Raw genomic sequence first — 21,337 nt, forward strand, 5'->3', positions numbered from 1 at the left:
AAAATATATATTGACCTGAGAGGTCACTATGGAAACCTATTTGACAGTTCTTTACTTTATAAATCTGCTGTTGTCTTTTTAAAAAGGAATTGGGGCATTGTCTTCGTTGTTGTCAAGGTAGTTCTGAGCTATGCTTTTTTTTGGTATACTCTGAGTTTTCCTAGGAGTACAAAGTTTTTTTTTCTTCATAAAACAGGTGGTGGTGTTATACTGGCTCAACTTTTATCTAATGCAGGGGTGCCCAAACCCTTGCCCAGGGGCCACTTGCGGCCCTCGGGGACTCCCAATTCAACCCTCGAGAAGCCCCTGGTCTCCAGTGAGCCTCTGGCCCTCCGGAGACTTGCTGGAACCTGTGCCGGTCCAATGCAACTGCTGTCAGCATGCGGGTGACTGTTCAACCTCTCGTGTGTCCTGCGGGCTGAGGGCTCCCTCCACTGCTTGCTGTTTTATGTGTGTGATGCAGCAGTGGCTGCAAAGGAAAGGCTGGCCTTACTTTGTGTGAGGCCTTTTATAGGCATTGAGCTATTGCAAGACCTTCATTCAGTCATATAAGTTCCATCTCTAATATATTCATATATGTAAATGTATTCCAATTTGAAATGTAAATTCTTTTTTTGTTCCTGGCCCCCGACACAGTGTCAGAGAGATGTGGCCCTCCTGCCAAAGAGTTTGGACATTCCTGTTCTAATGATGAAAATATTTTTTGAAATGCACTTAGTTATTCATCACTTCTACATTTGCCTTCAGCATTTACTTCTAGGCAAATGACGTAAGGCACAGATGGGTATTATCGTCCTTTCATCTTTTGCTAGAAAACATTCAGCTAGAATGGTGTGTACAAAATTTCTAAGTGCTGGATTTCTTAGATGAGCACACTGAGTAATTAATGTCCATTGGGACTGAGTAGTCCTTTATGAGCCAGTTACACATGCCCTCCAGGATGGAGTCTCAAGTCCAAAGAAAGCTGAGATAGGTTGGTTTATGTGCTTAGCTTGAGCACAGACTAATAAGTTCCCCAAAGTGAGCAGATGATATACACCACTCCCCCCCCCCCAAAAAAAAACCATCCCAAAGCAGTTTATATAGCGAAATAAATGGATTCAAGATTTTTTTCAGAATACCTGTAATTTCCTTTCCCACCCTGGCTCTACCAGCACTTGATAATGATTCAAATGTAGATATAAACTGTAAACAAGACTCTGTGAGCAGTTGTAAGTAATCATAGCAAGCCTTTCTTTTGAAAAACTGTACTTTATGCTTCACTTGTGGAAAATGTGAGCTCCTTTCTTTTTCACAAAGGGAAACTGTAACCACTCTTCCTGGTTTGAGCACCCTTTCTCAACCAGAATGTAGATACTAAAGGGAGAAGTCAAAATCACTATGGGTTTTGCTGTTTTGCCTTTTGAGGTTGCTGATCCCCAGTTAACCCTTTCCTTCTTCCTATAGGGTGTTTTCTGAAATGAGGCATATAATCACTGGGTCTCAAAGGCTGCACGGTTCTCAGAGGAACCTGAAATGCTGAGCTGGGCTTTCTGCAGAGGCAAAAGAATTTTACCATATTTCCCAGAAAGAAACCTTCTGGAATGGAGCTTGTTTCTTCCTGGAAACACTTGAGATGAAGTGCTTCCTTAGCCATTGCTAACTCATGTTGGTTTGCTCCCAGCAGAAGAAACAATTGGGAACAGTGAAAGAGAAGAAGAAGGTTGGCCGCCCACCCAAACATCCCGCAACCAAAGTAAAGAGCAGTGCGGTAAATATTTCTCACTTCTTCTGTAACAGGTTTTGTATTGGAAGTGGCCGAACAGTGAGTCTTGGCCAACCAATTTGGGGAAGCGCCTAGAAGCGTGTTATGCATGTTTTCTTTTTAAAAAAATAAGCTCTTCATGATGTGTGTTTGTGCTGCAAGGGTCACAGATAGCGGCTTGTGCTTTCCATTTCCTTCTCCTATTGTGCAGTGGGAACCAGTTTGAAACAACTAAGAATGGTCTGTCCACAGAGGAGGGATGGTATTTAATATTTTTTATGCTGCGAGCCAAATGGGAAGCATAGGCATAAGCTGGGGGAAGAAAGTTAGGAAGTTAGTGACTTTAACAGCCCTGTCTGTGGGGCTCCATGGAACATATTAGGATCCCAGGAGGTTGATATAGTACTGACTTTTCTTTTTACTCAGGGTGGAGGCAGAGATGATGGTGAACAGCTGAGATCACAACATTATTTTGCAAGCCTGGAATGCATGGTGCTCTTGCAATAATTCTAATGTGTTAGAGTGTATCATCAATCCTTGCAATGTGCGGTACTGATGGGTATAGTTCCAAGAACTCTTTTTTGGCTCAGTCTCTCTTTTTGTTCCCTGACTGTGACCGACTCCCAGCAATCCAATAAGCTTTGCAGGTGATGCCTAGGGGGAGAAGGAGGATCTGAGATTTTGTGGCAAAGGAGAAGGAAAGGAAGATGGAGGTATTGGATCTAGGGGAAATACATGCAACTCTTGTGCATATAATTTGAGTGTGTATAATTTTGTTCTTGTGGTTTTTGATAATTGGTACACTTCAAAGCCGTGTCAGCAGGATCAGGAAAGAGATGAGGATGAAGGGGGAGGCATTCTGGGGGACTGATGATGGAACATGCCCCTTTTCCACTATGAATAACCTGACCTTAAGTTATAAAGGAGGCAGTTGTTGTCCTTATGAGGTCCTTAGCATCTGTCTTAACTGAGTCTTCTGGCAGAACCATATGGTTATGTTGGGCACATGGAATGTATTTATTCTGCACAAACTAATAAAGCTTGTGAAAGACATGACAACCTCTTGCACCCCCATGTCCACTATGCAATGAATCCAGATAGCAAGCAGTGGAATGGCATAGGTATTTACTTTGCGTTGATAGGAATGAGAATTTGGAATTGAGTCCCCAACCATGGATGTAACGCAGCAAATAAACTGGGTCCACAGAATAGCTTGTGTCATGCACATTTGGCCGTTTCTGGTTGAGGTGATCAGGCTGCAGTCCAGGATCTTACTGAGAGGGTCTTAATTCCTGCTTGAGAATGAGTCTGTGAACAACCGTATTGACCACAGAAAACTTTTATTTGATTCCAAAAGCATAATAGTTATTGCATTAGCTTGCCAAATTATTACATTGCTAATTAAGTGCTATCCACTCATGCTTACACAGGCATATAGTTAGGGTGACCAGCCCTAGTGTGGTGTGGTCTTTTGGAGTTGGGAATTCTTGACATAATCAGCAAACTTCTTAAACTGATGTTTGGGACTAATTTTTGAAGGTCTTTTGCAAACCCTTTGTCTGCTCCAGGCATCACTTGCTCCACCAAGATATAATCAATCTCCCAATTTAGTGTTATCTCTCCCTCCTTCCTTAGTTCAGCCTCCTGATGGCCTTCTGCTTGACCAATAATCTCATCAGCTATATCATATCATGTCTTTGGCTGTTTCTGGTTATACTAATTAATACTTCTGGGATACCCGAGTCTGTTTCTCTCCCACTCTTTTTTTTCTTGAGCCAGGTGCTAATTAGAATTCCCAGGGTCTTGTTCTTATTTGCAGCTGGAAATTGCGGAATTATCTTCAGCTGTGTCAGAAATTTTCATCCTGATCCCACCCATTTTCTTTCACACACAAGCACTGTATACTTATCTAACATTTATTCAAAAATGAAACCTCTGAAAATGACTTTGTGCTGCTTAGGTCACTTCTAGCAACTACCTTAGATTCTGTAGGGAAGTTCACATTCTGCTTTAAGAATTGCAACAGGCAATAGTACTAAGATTGCCCAAACAAAGAGATGTTAGGCTGAGTTTTCAAGGTCTCTTTAGTGTTCTAGCTTGGCCATCTTCTACCCAACGCCATGCTAAAGTCCTTGACATGTTTTTGGGTACCCCAGCAAATTTCTCCTGAGCCAAGATCAATTCCCAGCCCTTCTCGATGAATACTTTTCTCCCATCCCTCGCAGTGCACCTCCACAAGCCGGCGGAACCGGAAATGTGGCGAGTGTGAAGCCTGCCTGCTGAAAATGGATTGTGGCCGCTGTGATTTCTGCTGCGATAAGCCCAAGTTTGGCGGGCGGAACCTGAAGCGCCAGAAGTGCCGTTGGAGACAATGCCTGCACTTTGCAATGGTTGGTGCTTCCTCTCACCCGCTCTGCTGCGTGTCCCAGCTCCTTCCCTTTGTCCTGCTTGATCGCAGGATTGCTCGCTTTGCATTAAGCGTGCCTGTTCGTCTGCTTTTTTGCCATATATGTTACCAGCAAGACTTGCATTTGTCAAGTCCCTGAGATCCCTGCGCATCCTAGGTCTTTTCCCAGCATGTGCCTTTATGCTGAACTGTGTGATGCTATGCGTGTGCGTGTACGCTTATGCATATTGTCTGGCCTCCAGCTCTAGTTGGACTACATAAGAGTTACCTTGTTTGGACCAGTCCAGTGTCATAATTCCAAAAGCAATCCACCGGAAGCCTCTGAGGCGCTTGTAAGCAGGGGGATGAAGCTGACTGCCTGCTGTTTCTTCCCCAAATCTGGTATTCAGACACATACTGTCTCTGTACATGATGGTTTCGTTTAGGTATCGGATGTCTCTCAGTGGCTTTTTTAGTGTCTTCCAGGACAGTGGCCTATTGCATTTGATAGTAACAAATGCCACAAGTAAAACATGCTTTGGGTGAAGAAGTGTCTTGCTCTGCTTTAGTTTGATCAGATTCTCCCTCCACTTGGCTTCACTGGGTCATCCAAAGTTCTGACATTGAAAAGGGGAATAAAAATGTCTTTCTCTCTTCATATGGCTTATAGTTAGATAAACCTCCTTCCATGTCATTCCTTTCTTTAGTTTTCCTTACATTAAAAAACCTTCTTGTGTGTGCGCTCTGATCTTTCCTGTCCTGTACTTGGTCTGCTTCTTCCTATCTTTTCCTCTTGGAGTGAAAGGAATGGAGTTCATGAGAAGATCAAATTTGTTTATATATTTAAAATGCTTCTATCCCTTTCTCATTGGGTGGTGTCCAAGGCAGTTCATGGTATTCCTTTTCTTTTTACATATTAATATAATGGAGTAGGGGTGTATTTTGCTGTAGAGTTGACGTGAACAAAATACTTTAGTTTGACCTTAATGGGACTAGCAAAGGAGAGCATTATTTCATATGACAAAGGTTAAAGAACAGGATTCGCAAAATGAATTTCCATCTTCAGTCATTCCAGTTTAATATTCCTTCTGTAATATGGGCCTCACTCAGCCTTGATATGTGGAAGCTCTTTTTTCCCATTAGGAGTTTCTGCCTGCCTGATTAGCAGAGAACTTTATCCTTTGATGGAGAAACTAAGTCAAAGTTCACTCAGGCTTGCAGCAAAGTAACTGCAGCTTTTAGTTCTTGGGCTAAATTCTGACCAAACCGGGAATGAATAGGAACTGAAACAGATGCCTTGCTGGTTCTGTTCAGGCTATGCTGTATGTTGGTTACTTGCTCTTTGGAGTGGGCTACAAGAGCTTTGGGGTGTTCATCCTGCAGTAGACTGGTGGATACCAGATTGCTGGCTGTGCAGGTTTTCATTGTTCCTGTAATTCAGGATCCTATCAAGAGAGTACTGCTGCTATTCAGTTGAGATGTGATCCAGGTGTGGTAACTAATGTACTTAAAATGTAGCTTTAGTTTAGGTTAAGACCACTAATCTAATCTAACCTTACCTCAGAAACCAAAAGTAATTCTTGTATCATGTTTATTTTGTTACCTTGACTGTGACCCACAAGTTGGGAGTCAGGAAGAGTTTTGTTTCCCATTTAAAATCTTGAGAATCGTTCTATCTGCCTTGTCGTTCAGAGCATCCAGTATAGCTACACCTATAGGAAGGATAACAAATTAAAGGGGAAAAACCCACCCGAGATCAGAATAACACTTTCTTTTGGCAGGGAGGCCTAGTAGTACAAGTTAACTGATCTGAGAGAGAGAGAGACTTGCTCAAATTTTCCAGAAGCTTTGTTTTGTTGGCACCTTTTAATATAATGCATCCCATTTGCAGCTCTTCTCTGCTCATCACGGTCTAGGTGTGGAGAGAATCCATCCTGCCTTGGGCGCATGTGTGCCAGCACTGTGGAAAGATATCAGCAGTTGTATTGAGTAATTGGTTTTTTGCATTGTGCTTGCAGGTCTGAGCTGTGCCCTTTATACAGGCTTGAAAATAGCCAGTTGCCTGTAGTAAATTTGAATCTCCCCCAGACAACCAAGCAAGGGAAACGCTCTGGGAAGAGAGTTAAAAAATGGTTCTAATGTACTTCAAAAAAACCCACATAGTTCTTGGGAATACACAAGCTAGCAAATATTCTTGCCTGGTAACCTTTATGAATTTATTTGCAGGCTGTGTTTACTCATTATGCATTTCCCCTCTTGGATATAGCAAAACTGTGCTTACTTTAATTGGTTGTGGAACTAATTCAGACACCAGCAAGAAGAAGGAAGAGTTTGACCTTGGCTTTCTTTTTGGAAAACAGTTGTATGATCAGGGCTCTGTATGATCTCTATTCTTTAAAAGGTTAAAGTTTTGGGCTTGGGCAATCCTAATTCTGTGTAAGATTTGCTAATTAAGCAATGCATGTAATTGGCATAATTTATTATGCCAGTTATACTGCTGTGTACGGTTGTGGTTAACTGTGTTGAGACCAGCAGAAGGCACTGGATCACCTCCAGCTGTTGGATGTCTTATTCAGCAATCTAACTTCTCTGACTGCTGACTTCTTCAGCAGTTGTTCACTGCATACACTGTATTTCTAATCATGCCTTTATAGTCATAGGGGCTAGAAACTTGCTTCTAAAATAAATCAGGAAGATGAACCTTGTACATTCTGCTTTTTTGCTCTCCTGTAGGACTATACACAGCACGTACAGGGTATATGGACTACAGTCACATTTATTAGTGGGTAAGATTAAAACATACACAAGCTGTGGAAAGAGCTGCATGGTGAGACTGGCACACTGCATTTGTCACCAATATTTTTGTCTGCAACCATGAGGGCTAAGACTCTCAAGAAAGGCAGTGTGGGCTATAGATTGTAGCTGTTTTTGGTACCTTTGAGGAGAAAGGCGGGATAAAAATACCGTAAATAAATACCCAGGCTCCATAGTCTTGTGACTGAAGCTGAACTAGGCTTCTATGTTCTTTAGACTCCATTCTTACTCACTGATATTTGGCCTGGACCTGTTCTCTTCATCTGCCAGCACTTCTGCTTCTGATCCTCAGTCCTGGCTTGCTTCTCCCTTCCTAACCTTTTCTGTTTGTGCAGAATTCCCGATTATAAGCAAGAGAGCTATACCGATCCATGGCGAAAGCAAAAGGAAAATATTCAGAGGTGCTATAGAAGACTGATAAAGTTGAGCAGGGAGGGAGGGAGGGAAAAGGAATACTTACTGTTTGTGGCAAAATAATGGTTTAAATGCTTTGGCCTATTATCCAAAACAAAAGCAGCCTGTAGCTATTATATATTTGCAGAACACGGGCTTCACCTCTTGCCCGGAAGTGCTGAATCTGTTGTGCGATGTTACAGTATGCAAACCAGAAACCTTGTATACTTGTTTGTTTTGCACAGTATGCATATTTATATAGCTTTGGGAAGGTTGTTTGTTCCAGAATTAAATGAGGCTTTTCAGACATTTATATCTGGTGGAGAAAAAAGGTTAAGAGCAAAGCAGCATGGATTTGGGGATGCTGAGTTGCTGATGTTCAGGCTATATTAAACAGTCCCACTGTACCCTGACTTTTAGTCCTCCACCTAGGCTTTGATCCTTGAAAAAAAAATTTCTGGCATCTTTGCCACCCTGAAGGCTAGCAACGTATATTAAAACAATGTGATGTTCATCATTCAACCCTCAAGCCCGTGCCCATAGCTCTCTTGCTTATCCAAGTTGTTCCTATGACCCAATCTTCATTTACAATTCAACTTCTCTCTGTGCTTTTGCTCCTAGCTGTGCCTGTGGTTTGTGCCTTGCGCTTTTTGCCAGAGGTCAAGGAGAGGATCTGCTTTCTCATGCTGCGGTGTGTGCTTGAGGGAAGGTGGCAAGCTTTGGGGCACAGCAAGGGGACACTAGAGTTTGCCATGAGATTATGGCTGCAGGAAGGGAGTGGGCCAAGCATTGGTGCTGTTGCTTTTAGGGGTGGGGGCTCCTGTTTCTGCCACTGCTGCTTGCCGCCTCCACAGCTCGCTCCTCTTCGTATCTCCCTCTTCTCTTCCCTTCCCTAGAAGCGGCTGCTTCCTGAGGAGTGGAGCAGCCCAGAGGCGGAGGGGGCGGCAGCAGCGGGCTGGAAGGTCAGGAGGAGGAGGAGGAACGCCTTCGGTGGCTGCAGTCGCAAACCAGACAGGATCAAGCAGGTGGGGCGGCAGGGAGCCAAGGGGAATGGCCAGAAGCGACTGGTGAAAGCCAGCTTCCAGCTGGAGGTAACTGACCCCCTCCCCTCACACCCCAGGTGCTGCCGCTCTGCCCTGACCACAACAACCAGTTATCTGGATCTACCACATGCTGTCTAATACCTATCTTGATGTTGGAAAGTAATTGCCAATCCTGAACTATGGGTAACATCTTGCCTTCCTCTTTTTGGGGGTTCTGGTTTGTTTATCTTCCATTTATAGTCATATCTATATCCTGCTTTTCAGCAGAAAAGGTCACTATTTCCAAAGCAAAATCAATAAACAGGTGGCTTCCTCTCTCAAGCTGGCTCACCATCTAATGTAACTTGCTTCCACACTGGAATATGAGCAGTGTCATGCTGTAAGTCACCAGTTTCCATAATGATATATTTGGTGAATTATTCTCCATCTTTGCACACTGGAGTAGAAAACTCAGGAGTCCCCCAATCAATCCCCTTCCTGTCTCCTTCTGACCCAATGAACTTCATGGCTGCCTCCTTCCTACTCAAGAATGCCTCTATCTAGCGCTTTCTCCTTCACGCTGTTTGCCCCTTCTGTGTTGTGGACACCTGTGTGCTTTGCTAGGGAGTGTGTGTCTGGCAGGAACTGTGGCTTTGTAGGACCTCATGAAGCCTCCTTATAGAGTCAAATCATCGGTCCATTTAACTCATTATTGTCAGCACTGTTTGACAGTGGTACTCTAGAACTCCTTTCCAGCATTAGTGGGAGATTCCAGGGATTGTACTAGGAACCTTTTTGCACCTAGAGCAGTTGCTCTGCCAGTGAGTTACAACCCCACACTTTTGGAGGTCCTGAGATATTGTAGAAAAACTCTTCTGCCTCTGTTGAGCTGTGTGCTCAGTTTGGGTGTGTATGCTATTGACCCAGTGGATGTTGGGAGCCAGTGGTTGCTTCTAGTAGTTTTTATCCATATAAATGTTAAGATCTGCCTAGGTAACACTTTAGAATTGTTAAATACATGTCAATTTAATGACTGGTTGGAAGAATATAGTGGTACTTTATTCTGAAATTGTATCCCAGCATACAAAAGTGTGGTCTTTTGTAGCAGCCATTGATAATTTAAAATGTCAGATACAGCAGAATCGGAACATACTGGAAGTCAGCAAGAGGAATCTGCAACAGTTCCTTGACATGACACCAGCAACCACCAATTTGACCCGAAGGCTTCCTCACTTAATATTTTAAAAACAGAGTATTTAAGGAGTGTGTCAAAAGAGAGGCATTCCATTTGCAGGGCAGGAGGTCTGGTCTAGAGGGTAGAGCCTCCGTTAGCCCGAAGATAACATCGGAAGGTCGCCAGTTCGAGGCCACCGGCAGCTCCATGAATGGGGAGACCTTGAAGCAGCTGACAAGCCAAGCTGAGTTATTCCATCTGCTCTTTAGTGTGAGTGAAGAAGCGTCTTGGCTGCCCTTCATGTGAGAGATGAAGGAGCTGCTGTCAGTCTGCATGGGAGGCAACTGGGGGCCAGACCAGACCAAGAAAGATCCAGCTGCAATGTTGTGTGGTTTTTGAAGGAAAGAACCTTTCTATGATTGTAAAAATCCCCTCAAGGGATTTAGAAACGCATGCCTGTGTAAACCGCCTTGAATAAAGTCAGAGGAGTAATCCGATGACCAGAAAGGTGGTATATAAATACCCAGTTATTATTATTAGAAGAAGTGGAGAACCAAAGTCAGTCAGTGAGAGGGCACTTCAAATACATGTTTTAAACCTCATCCGAAAGACTCCCAAATGAGCTAGGCAGGTAGGCATTAGATGGGATGCTACCCTTCCTACCTCTGTTGACAGCAGCACTGGGAGCAGAGATACCTCTTGAAGACCTCTGAGCTTTGCATGGTGAAAACGGGAGTAACAAGTGTCACCAAGTATACTTTGAATTCAAATTGCAAAAGTTATTTGGGCCAATTTTTTTTACTTTTAGTCATTGTAAAACTTCAGGGGTCAGAAGAACATAACCACATGACTAGAGCAAGGATACAACTTGTAGAGCCAGAAAGAGCACTGATGGGTTGTCTCTCGTTATCCACTGGGGTTCTGTTCTGGAACTCATAGTAAATAAAAAAATCTGTGGATTAAAAAAAGTGGAAAAATAGATTTAAAGACCCACTTCCAGGTTTTTTGCCCCTCCATTGCTCCTAATGGAATAAGGTTATACCTCTTCACCTGCAGGGGTTTGATTCTGGAACTCCCTGCTGATATCATAAAGTGTGTTAAATAAAAGCAGTTATAAAAAATTAAGATCCGTGTATAAAAAATCTGTGTGTAACAAGGTTGGACTTGTATACCAGATCTGTGAAGGGAAACGGCTGCCTTCCGGGTTGCAGGTTTTTGGCTGGAAGAGAGCAGTCAGCTTTGAAAGTCTAACTCCATCATCGGCTTGGCTCATAGTCCTGGCAAAGGCTATTTGTCTTGTCTTGCTTCAGTTCCAAATCCTCTTGTAAAACAGGAGTTGCTTTTCTTGATGGATGTTTGTGGAGGTTGGTATTTGATGAGGGAAGTAAGCAGTTGCCTTTGAGCACCTACAGCTACCAGGCTGGAATGCTTCTCTGTGGTGGCTGGTCAGTCTTCTTGTTTCCACCTCCAAGAAAAGGTATATTTGCAGGGGGTTTTCTGGGCTCCTGGATTACTGACTTCCCCCAGAGCCAGAATTGCAAAGTTGCAAGTAGAGGAAAAACAAGCTTTTGCTTAGACTTTCCCACCTTGTGAACTCTGTCATGCACACTGAGAAACAGTACTGTTCTGAATTTTGGGTGCATATTTCTGGGGATTTGGCACAAGCTATGGATGAGTACCTAATGGCTTGCGCGAACTTGAATTGGTTAAGTCGGTGCTTGAGGCCTGCCCATCACATAACCTTTTGCGCACATGCCATAATGCACGAGCAAGCACTATGTAGTCCTCAATGTATGGTTCAGCAGCTCTTGGTCTCCTGCTAGGAAAGCCTTCACTTGCTTGTCAAACAAGTCTCCAGCCCTGTTGGTTGCAGTATAGTTTGAAAATGGTAGTGTCAAAAATATCAAAGGATCAGGAACCAGGAGATAAGCGACAGTTTAACATTCCGGGTATGTCTTGGGGACCCTGCATAGAGACTCAAGGGCTTGCTCTAGTGTTTGACCTTTTTTTAAAATAGTTACCTATTCTAAAAATGTGTGCATTGGCCTGTTCTTGGCCAAGAAAATGTCCGTTGTGTGCAGCTTAATGTGTGTGCTGGCTTTGATGCATTTGCAGTCCTTAAATACTGGGAAATCAGCCTGCTTTGACACGGGTAAGCATCTTGTGAGTTGGAACAAGCTTGCTTTGGGTCCTTCACAGTGCATTGGAACAAGAACAGAGATTCCCAAATTGTACTTATGGTTAAGTTTCTGTTGCCCTCTGCTTAAGAAGAAAAAAATAGAATTGAACAGCTAATGCAAAGGAATAAAATATATCTTGCTTCACATTAACCATAGAAAAAGGGAAAGCCTATGCATTGTACGGAATTGCTCCTCTCCCATTGTCTGGAAGCTTTCCTTGAATTGTACTGAGCACCTCTGCTGTTTGAAACCCTGCCACAGGGGCTGAGGTTTTCAAGTCGCTCAGTTCAACACCAGGGACATAACGCTGTGCTTACGTAGCACAATAGTGGATGTGATGAGGCCCATTTATGTCCCCCTTTCCACTGTTCTGCAGGTGGAAGAGTCCCCATCGGGCAGTGAACTGCTTGATCTGTCGAAGGCGCGAAACCCAGAGATGCCTGAGCCACAGCAACAGCTGAAGTCAAAGGAACAGCCAGAGAAGGTTGACCCTGTTTTGGTTGAAGAGGCTGTGAAGGAGCAGCCCATCCTCCCGCAGCGCATCAAAGAGGAACTAGAAGTACCTCGACACCCCACCCCACCCACCCATGCACTAGTGAAGGTGAGAGGAAATGCTTCTCTTGCCAGCCTTGCAGGTTGCAGCCTCTTCTCTTAGTACTACTTTCACCCTGTTCTGTATTTGCAAGGCTGGGTGCTGAGGAAGTGTGCAGTCTGCTCCTGTTTTGAAAAAGAAGAGCATTCACCACATATACTCATGTATAAGTAAAAAAGCCTTAAAATTATGGCCCTGAAACATGGGTTGACTTATACACGGGTCAATACAGTGAAAGAATAGGCAAAGCTTCTGAGAGCAGCTGCCTGGAGAGGTGGGGGTGGGACTGGGCTGAGAAGCAGGACATGGGAGTGAAGGAAAAAAAGGAGTAATTTCACTTACCATTAAATTATTCAGAGGCAGCAACAAAAAAGGTAGCATTTTTAGCTTCTCCAAACAGGAAGAGAAGTGAAAGTGCTTATGGGAATTATAGTTTATACGAGAGATGCTCCTATGGAGGTGTAGCGCTATACTCCTCACAAAGCCTCCAACTCCCATAAGCACCTTCATCTCCCTGTTTTAGAAAAGAAGGTAAAATAGTTCCCCCCTTGGATCTTTGCTGCTTCTTCAGAACAGTTCCTGGTAAGTTATTTTAAAAGAATTTCGCACACCCCTTGCTTCAGCCAGCCTCTGTTTCTATTGAAATTGCTGTATGTACATGGCTGAGTCACAGTCATGACTCCTCCTGGATAGAGCTTGCTGCATCACTGATAGGTTTCACTGCTTTCCATAGTGAGACTTTCCCCATTCTACTTCGAACATTTACGCTAATTCCTCTTTTAAGGAAGGTGGTCAACTAGCAATCATTGAAACAATCTTGTAAGACCTCTTGTAACCCTCACAAAATCTTTTCAACTTATTAGAAATGGGGTTTCCCTGGTAGAGGCAGGGGGCATTCCTGATGAATGGGATTGCCCCTTGCACTTCCAGGAAGCAGGGCCAGCCAAAAAAATCATGTGATCTCCTACACACACTGAGCTTCCCATGCCTAGACTCAATATGCCTCTCTGGGAATCAGTCACTAGCCAGAAAGTTCTTGCAGTGATTGAGTTTATTTATGAAGGTTTCTTCACCCCTCCACCCCTGCACGTTTCACCAAATAAAACTAGGAAGTTGTTTTCGACAAGGTTCCTTTAGAGTGGCTGCATCAGCGGTTTCAGTTTGCTTGAGCAATTGGCGATGCTTGGGCTTGAGCAATTGGACCAGTAAGTAGGTAGGGCAGATACTGCTCCTGTGGCTATTAAAGATTAACATCTGTACACAGATGGCCTTGTTACCACACACCCAGCCTGCCCAACTGCAGAGGCCTCTGCAGCCCAGTGTAATTATGCTGGTGCTTGTCTAGCCAGCCTATGGCTCACTGTAACCCAGGAGGGTTGGGTTGTTCCACACTCCCTTTTTAGCAGTGGTGGCAACCCCGAGGTGCTGACAGACCTTCTTTGTCTAGTTTTCTCTATTTTAGCGCTTGTGTTGCTATTCTTGAAAATGTGTGCTTTATAACTTTTAAAACACTTACTACTAGATGGCATCTGTATTTTGAAGTGAAGTCTCCTGGCACTTCTGTCAGTCTCTGGAGAATATAGTAAAAGTTGAGCATCCTTCTTTTAGAAGAGAAAAAAGTGACAGATACAGTTGAGACGACCCCCCTTCTTTCGCCCATTACAGGACTTGTCTTACTTTTTTTCCTCCCCACATCTCCCCCCCCCCCCGTTTTCAATATACAGTGTAGGAGGAAATTGTGCGACTGTGTCCTGTGCAGTGATGCTCCAGCAGTTGACCAAAGGTGGTACTTGAACTTAAGCAGTTAGGCCAATATGTAGAATGGGGAAGTGAAGCAGTTCATGCTTCTATGGTTGTTAAAGAGTAACATCTGTACATAGTTTGAAATAGCCAGGAGTTTATAACCCCTTCCTTCCTCCCTACCTGATAATTAGATATCTAACTTGCCTTCATAGGAATCAAGCACCAGATTACCAGCTGTCAATCTCCTTATTGCCACCTCTCCTAAAGTCAAGCAGGAGCCTGCTGAACCAGGGGGGGACCGTCGCCCATCCAATGACTCTCCGGTAAGTCTCCAATTAGAGCTCATCTCTCTTCTGCCTTGTGACCCAGAGGTCCCTGGTCTTGGCTCATAAAACTGAATAATTAATGTTCGTATACTACTTGGAATTGGGTCCTGAATATAAGAACATAAGAACAGCCCCACTAGATCAGGCCATAGGCACATCTAGTCCAGCTTCCTGTATCTCACAGCGGCCCACCAAATGCCCCAGGGAGCACACCAGATACAAGAGACCTCATTCTGGTGCCCTCCCTTGCATCTGGCATTCTGACATAACCCATTTCTAAAATCAGGAGGTTGTACATGCACATCATGGCCTGTAACCAGTAATGGATTTTTCCTCCAGAAACTTGTCTAATCCCCTTTTAAAGGCGTCCAGGCCAGTCGCCATCACCACATCCTGTGGCAAGGAGTTCCGCAGACCAACCACACGCTGAGTAAAGAAATATTTTCTTTTGTCTGTCCTAACTCTCCCAACACTCAATTTTAGCGGATGTCCCCTGGTTCTGGTGTTATGTGAGAGTGTAAAGAGCATCTCTCTATCCACTCTGTCCATCCCCTGCATAATTTTGTATGTCTCAATCATGTCCCCCCTGAGGCGCCTCTTTTCTAGGCTGAAGAGGCCCAATCGCTGTAGCCTTTCCTCGTAAGGAAGGTGCCCCATCCCAGTAAGAACATAAGAACAGCCCCACTGGATCAGGCCATAGGCCCATCTAGTCCAGCTTCCTGTATCTCACAGCGGCCCACCAAATGCCCCAGGGAGCACACCAGATAACAAGAGACATCATTCTGGTGCCCTCCCTTGCATCTGGCATTCTGACATAACCCATTTCTAAAATCAGGAGGTTGCGCATACACATCATGGCTTGTACCCCATAATGGATTTTTCCTCCAGAAACTTGTCCAATCCCCTTTTAAAGGCGTCTAGGCTAGACGCCAGCACCACATCCTGTGGCAAGGAATTCCACAGACCGACCACACGCTGAGTAAAGAAATATTTTCTTTTGTCTGTCCTAACCCGCCCAACACTCAATTTTAGTGGATGTCCCCTGGTTCTGGTATTATGTGAGAGTGTAAAGAGCATCTCCCTATCCACTCTGTCCATTCCATTCCTTGCATAATTTTGTATGTCTCAATCATGTCCCCCCTCAAGCGTCTCTTTTCTAGGCTGAAGAGGCCCAAACGCCGTAGCCTTTCCTCATAAGGAAGGTGCCCCAGCCCCGTAATCATCTTAGTCGCTCTCTTTTGCACCTTTTCCATTTCCACTATGTCTTTTTTGAGATGCGGCGACCAGAACTGGACACAATACTCCAGGTGTGGCCTTACCATAGATTTGTACAACGACATTATAATACTAGCCGTTTTGTTCTCAATACCCTTCCTAATGATCCCAAGCATAGAATTGGCCTTCTTCACTGCTGCCGCACATTGGGTCGACACTTTCATCGACCTGTCCACAACCACCCCAAGATCTCTCTCCTGTTCTGTCACAGACAGCTCAGAACCCATCAGCCTATATCTAAAGTTTTGATTTTTTGCCCCAATGTGCATGACTTTACACTTACTGACATTGAAGCGCATCTGCTATTTTGCTGCCCATTCTGCCAGTCCGGAGAGATCCTTCTGGAGCTCCTCACAATCACTTCTGGTCTTTACCACTCGGAAAAGTTTGGTGTCGTCTGCAAACTTAGCCACTTCACTGCTCAACTCTGTCTCCAGGTCATTTATGAAGAGGTTGAAAAGCACCGGTCCCAGGACAGATCCTTGGGGCACTCCGCTTTTCACCTCTCTCCATTGTGAAAATTGCCCATTGACACCCACTCTCTGCTTCCTGGCCTCCAACCAGTTAATCATCTTAGCCGCTCTCTTTTGCACCTTTTCCATTTCTACTACGTCCTTTTTGAGATGTGGCGACCAGAACTGGACACAATACTCCAGGTGTGGCCTTACCATTGATTTGTACAACAGCATTATAATATTAGCCGTTTTGTTCTCAATACCCTTCCTAATGATCCCAAGCATAGAACTGACCTTCTTCACTGCCGCCGCACATTGGGTCGACACTTTCATTGACTTGTCCACCACCACCCCAAGATCTCTCTCCTGATCTGTCACAGACAGCTCAGAACCCATTAGCCTATATGTGAAGTTTTGATTTTTTGCCCCAATGTGCATGACTTTACACTTACTGACATTGAAGCGCATCTGCCATTTTGCTGCCCATTCTGCCAGTTTGGAGAGATCCTTCTGGAGCTCCTCACAATCACTTCTGGTCTTCACCACTCGTTACTCAGTGATCCCAAAGTTCAAAAGTGAAGGAGCCTCAGAAATTCTAATGCCTGGCTTGTAGGGTACTTTGGAGCTGGGATGTTCAAGTATCTGTCCTTACAAGGCCAGGGCAAGGAACTCAGGCACACCTTTTGATTCCTGCTCCACCTCCTTAAGGCTCCTGCAGCTTTGCAGACTCTTTTCTTTTTTTGCTGTGCCCACAAATAAGCTGTGCTTATTTAGTTTTTTCAAACAAGCAAAAAGGACTTTTCTTGAACAGAAAATATTAAGGTTTTTGTTTTTTTATACATCTAAGTTGATTGGGTTTACTATCAAAGATGCTAGTTATAATCTGTTGCAGTTGTGACTTAAGGAGGACAACACTAAAGAACCCACACCATTGCTGATCATAACAGCCAGCGTTTTGCTGTGGCAGGAGTTTGTTTTTACAGCTATATTTTATATAAAAAACTAAAGGGAGGACTTTACTAATCTGCCAGGGCTATGTGTAATGAGTAAAATATATACATTAAGATCACATAGTAAAAGCAGAATGACAGACAGAACCACAAGAAGATGTTTGCTTGCCATGGAGTTTAATAAACCACAGCAGAAATTAAAAACCAGCTCAAGGTGCATTCAGGAAACATCCATTGCCACCATTTAACACCTCATCTTCTTTTCACTTCAGTCTGTTGTCTCTTCTTCTCTGTCTCTCAGTTGTGGGCACAGTTTATCTGTTTCACTGCAGAAGACTTCTAAATATTTGGAGCCTCATTGTCTCCTTCCATTAATCTTTTAATTTTTGTTTCTTTAGGAAAGTAGTACCCCATTCCTTCCCTCTTTTCATCCGTAGCTCTTCCTTCTTCTTCACTTTGTGCACATCTTTAAAATGTGATACCCTGTAGTAGAGTGTGTGACTGTGTCATGTTGGCTTAGGCTGTTACCTGCTATGACTAGCATCGTCAGTCTGAGATTTCCCACTTTTAGTGCTTTGCTGCATCGTATTTAGTATTTGTAGATTTCTGAACACCTTGACCTTCATTTTGATCAGTGGCTCTTGAGCTCTGAATTGTGGACAACTGGTTTGGCTTCCTTTTTCTTTAAATCTCCATGTTTCTGTGCCTGTTGCATAAGAAGTTGCACCAAAAGTTTCTGAATTATAGTTCAACTCATTCTCATATCATCCTCAACTCATATCATCCTCTTTGCTTGGTGTGTTTAGTATACAGCTGCTTTTGGAGTACAGAAGGAACTCTTTTTAGTTCATTTTTATCACTGTTTGCTCCAGGAGAAGCAATTTCTTTTTTTCTCCCTCTGCCCCCACTTTTTTAGTTGTGGTCCCATGGACTGTGTAAGGGAAGCTGTTGTGCCCATCTACTTGAAGAGGCTTCAGAGACTTACTGTGAGGATTAACTCTTCTCTGTGGTTTAGAGTGGTGGTTCTCAAACTGTGGGTTGTGAGCCAATTTTTGGTGGGTAGCAAAGGCCCAGAAGTCCCCGCTGGCTTTACCACTCTTGCTGATGAGCGGCAAAAACATGACGCGATGAGGCCCAGAATGGACCAAAGACAGTTGAACCAGAGGCTGAGTCTTCAACACAAACAGCAGCTGGTGGTGAGTCCCAGGCTTTGCACTGACCGCAGTATGTGAGTTGCGATTATCATTTGAAAACTGGATCATGGTGCTGAAAAGTTTGGGAAGCACTCATTTAAAGACTAGAACCCAGGAATCCTGCTTTCTAGTTTTACCCCTTTTGCTACACTTGTGTGTATGCTTATTTTATTTATTTTTCACATTTTTATTCCACCCTTCTTCCAAGGAGCTCAGGCTGGTGTACTTAAGTTCCTCCCCTCCTTTTGTCCTCACAATAGCCCTGTGCGGTAGGTGAAGCTGAGAGATAGTGACTGGCCCAAGGTCACCTGGGAAGCTTCATGGCTGGATTGTTCAGGTCTAAGTCCAACTTCATTGACTTCACCGCTCCTCTCAGGGTGCCAAAGCTGTTCCTGAAACTAATCTTATGTGCGTAGAAACCATGGCTTGCATGGTTTCTCTCAAACTGAACCACCTTCCTGTCTTTGTTGCCACAGGTATCAGCAGGACTTCCCCAGTTTAAGAGGGCACGGGGAACCCAGGGCAGGGAGGTGGTTGTTCTGGATGATGAAGAGGATGATGACATGGAACAGCTGCAGCAAATACGCCCTCCAGTGGTGAGTGGTAACCTTGTTGGGAGCAAGTGAGAAATTTCTGGAAATCTTTGAGCAAGTTTTTTCTTTTTGACGGGAGGGCAGGGTAGAGGAGTTACTTGGAGGGTGGGCAGTTTGTCCCATGTTTGATGAGTGATGTAGTGCAAGTAGCAGTGGCACATAGGAGTTGGAGAGGTAGAGCAGGGAGAGCTAGTGTGGGGAGAGGTCTTCAAGTTTGCTTATGTGGTTCTTGCTACTATTCAAAAGTTCAGGGCAAGTCTGCATTACAAAACACAAAACAAAAAGTGGTGTTTCAGAATTCTCTCAAGAATACTTCTAGGAGGTTCACACAATCCACCAAAGCATGATCTAGGTTTAGGTAGCATTTCACTTTTGACCAAAGCTTCTGCAGCATTCTAACTTTCCCCTCAAAAAAGCATTCTAACTTTCCCCTCATAGCACTCAAAATGGACCTGCATTATTAGTTGTAATAAATGAAGGGTGCAAATTTATTAGAAGTGGCAGTACTGTGTGAGTGAGTGAGTTCCACATTTTTGGGAAGCAGACTTTCCTCCTTTCCATTTCATCTTGAGCCAGAAGCTTTAGCTGAACAAATTTTGCTTCTGCTGTAATGGTTACTGCTTTCCAAGTTATGAGGATTTGGTGGTTGGGATTACGGGGATGGGAAGGGAGATGGTATTAAAATGGCATTCCTTTTCCTTCCTTAGATAATGGAGATCTACAGCCTGCGTGATGTGCAGCCCCTTTCCCAATTGGACAGTGTCCTGCGAGAATTCCTGGCTGAGCTGAATGAGATCCCACTCCCTGCGCATTGGGAGGTGCTTCCCCCACTGGGTAGCCCTAACCTACGACTTGTGCAACGCTCCAAGCACTCCACAATGTCAGCGGCAGTCATCCACATCCGCCCAGGCCTTTTCTTTCATGTGGTGGTGCGGGACCTGCCTGTGCCCCTTGAGCATGAACTCTATGCCAGCCATCCTGCTCGCCTCACCACAGTTGACGAGGTGGTAGAACTGATCTGTGACCTAGAGGCCTATCGGCTTTGCCCCGGATGGCCTGCAGGATGGCACGCTGGTGAGCGTTCCCAGGCCTGTGATGTTCTCGTGTATTCGGGCTGCTGCCCACAGTGCCGGCTCAACCCTTGGCCCTCAGGGAGTGGCACCCGTTGAGAACCAAGCTGGGGTGGGGGTGGGGATTTGGGGAAAGGACTCGGCCCGATGGGGCAGTGAATGGGCAGAAGTTTTATTTTGACACTGGAAATGGCTTGGGTATCGAAAAGGATTGTTCCTTGACTTAAATAGCTTTATATTTTTTCTTCTTGTTCAGTAGCTTTGCACACAAAGTCTGTTTTACTTCCTCTTGTTGTCTTCTGTCTATGTTGTTAAGCTGCTTCTAAATTTCTAGCACAGCAGGCAAGTTTCTTTCAAAGACTGAACACCTGTCTCGCTTTGGTCATTTGCTCATCCCATGCCAGAGAGTTGCAATGTGGACCATTTCACGTTGCAGTACTGATCGCCAGTTCCCTGCACCTTCACACCTCAGATGCTTGCCAAACTAGCTCTGTTGCTGATCTGGTGGGAGTACGGATGCTGTCGATGCATCAGTTTGGACCCTCTGCTCTGTTGCTGTCGTATCCCCGCCCGCTTGCCTGACCCCACACTGCCTAATTAGCATTGTCAAGAAGACTTCTGGATCTGCAGTATGGTCATCACCGGACCCGGGAAAGGTGGGACAGAAGAGGAGCATGGCCTTTTCTGAAAGGGTCCCTTTCAGAAAGTGGTACCCGGTCACAGTGGTACCCTGTGACCTGCCCCTTCTTTCTCCAGATAAATCTAAAACTTGAATTTTTGCCTTGGGCATGCTTTTTCTTTCTTCAAGGTTGCTGAGTTTGGATGGTAACTTTGGTTTGAGGACCAGGGAGGTTTTGATTTGTGGGAGCAGGGAAAGTGAAATAGATTTGATTGGAGGGGAGGCGGCTGGTTGCCACTTGGTGTGCTGCGAGAGATTCCAGCATGTCCTGTTCAGGGAAGTTCTACAGAAGCCATAGCTACGTGTCACTTGCTAACTTGTGGTTTTGTGTTGCGTCTTCCTTCAGCGTGGTTGGCAGCAGCAGCAGCAAACACCTTTGAACCTTTCCCTTGCGCCTCTCAGTCTGTTTCATTTTTTGTGCTTCTTTCCTTCAGAAGTGGAGAATGAACTAACCCTCACAGATTTACTGAATCAGAACTGGTCTCTATTTTTTTTATGTATTAAAAATTTTAATGAGCAAGATGAGTTTTGGTGTCCATCTCTCTGAGGGCTAAGCTGGTGCAAATGACAGCTACTCTTATTTTTGGCTACTTGAGCTGTGGGGTAGGCCAGTCATCTCCTTCCAGCCTACAACTCTGCTTGCCTGTGGCTATTGTTATCTGAGTCCTGGATCCTGGGTGTGTGCATCACAGTATGGCAACTGGATTGCCTATAGCCAATGAGCAGCAGAGAAAAGGTGATGGAGGAC

General features: G+C 44.5%; 1 protein-coding gene across 7 annotated transcripts in view; it reads left to right on the forward strand.

Moving 5' to 3' along the window:
• Positions 1–20,033, forward strand: part of LOC136639263 (methyl-CpG-binding domain protein 1-like) — a 65,152-nt gene extending 45,119 nt beyond the window's left edge. For 5 of the 7 annotated variants that reach the window (XM_066613301.1, XM_066613305.1, XM_066613308.1 and 2 more), the window contains 7 exons: positions 1,667–1,750; positions 3,970–4,134; positions 8,234–8,428; positions 12,090–12,314; positions 14,261–14,371; positions 18,724–18,843; positions 19,548–20,033. In XM_066613301.1, coding sequence (XP_066469398.1) covers positions 1,667–1,750; positions 3,970–4,134; positions 8,234–8,428; positions 12,090–12,314; positions 14,261–14,371; positions 18,724–18,843; positions 19,548–20,009 — 1,362 coding nt within the window. In that variant the 3' untranslated portion in view covers positions 20,010–20,033. The remainder of the gene's footprint in view (positions 1–1,666; positions 1,751–3,969; positions 4,135–8,233; positions 8,429–12,089; positions 12,315–14,260; positions 14,372–18,723; positions 18,844–19,547) is intronic. The other 2 variants (XM_066613307.1, XM_066613309.1) reach the window with 2 other exon arrangements.
• The last annotated feature ends 1,304 nt before the right edge of the window (positions 20,034–21,337 follow it).

This window comes from Tiliqua scincoides, chromosome 2 (assembly GCF_035046505.1).
Source record: "Tiliqua scincoides isolate rTilSci1 chromosome 2, rTilSci1.hap2, whole genome shotgun sequence".
Taxonomy (NCBI): domain Eukaryota; kingdom Metazoa; phylum Chordata; class Lepidosauria; order Squamata; family Scincidae; genus Tiliqua; species Tiliqua scincoides.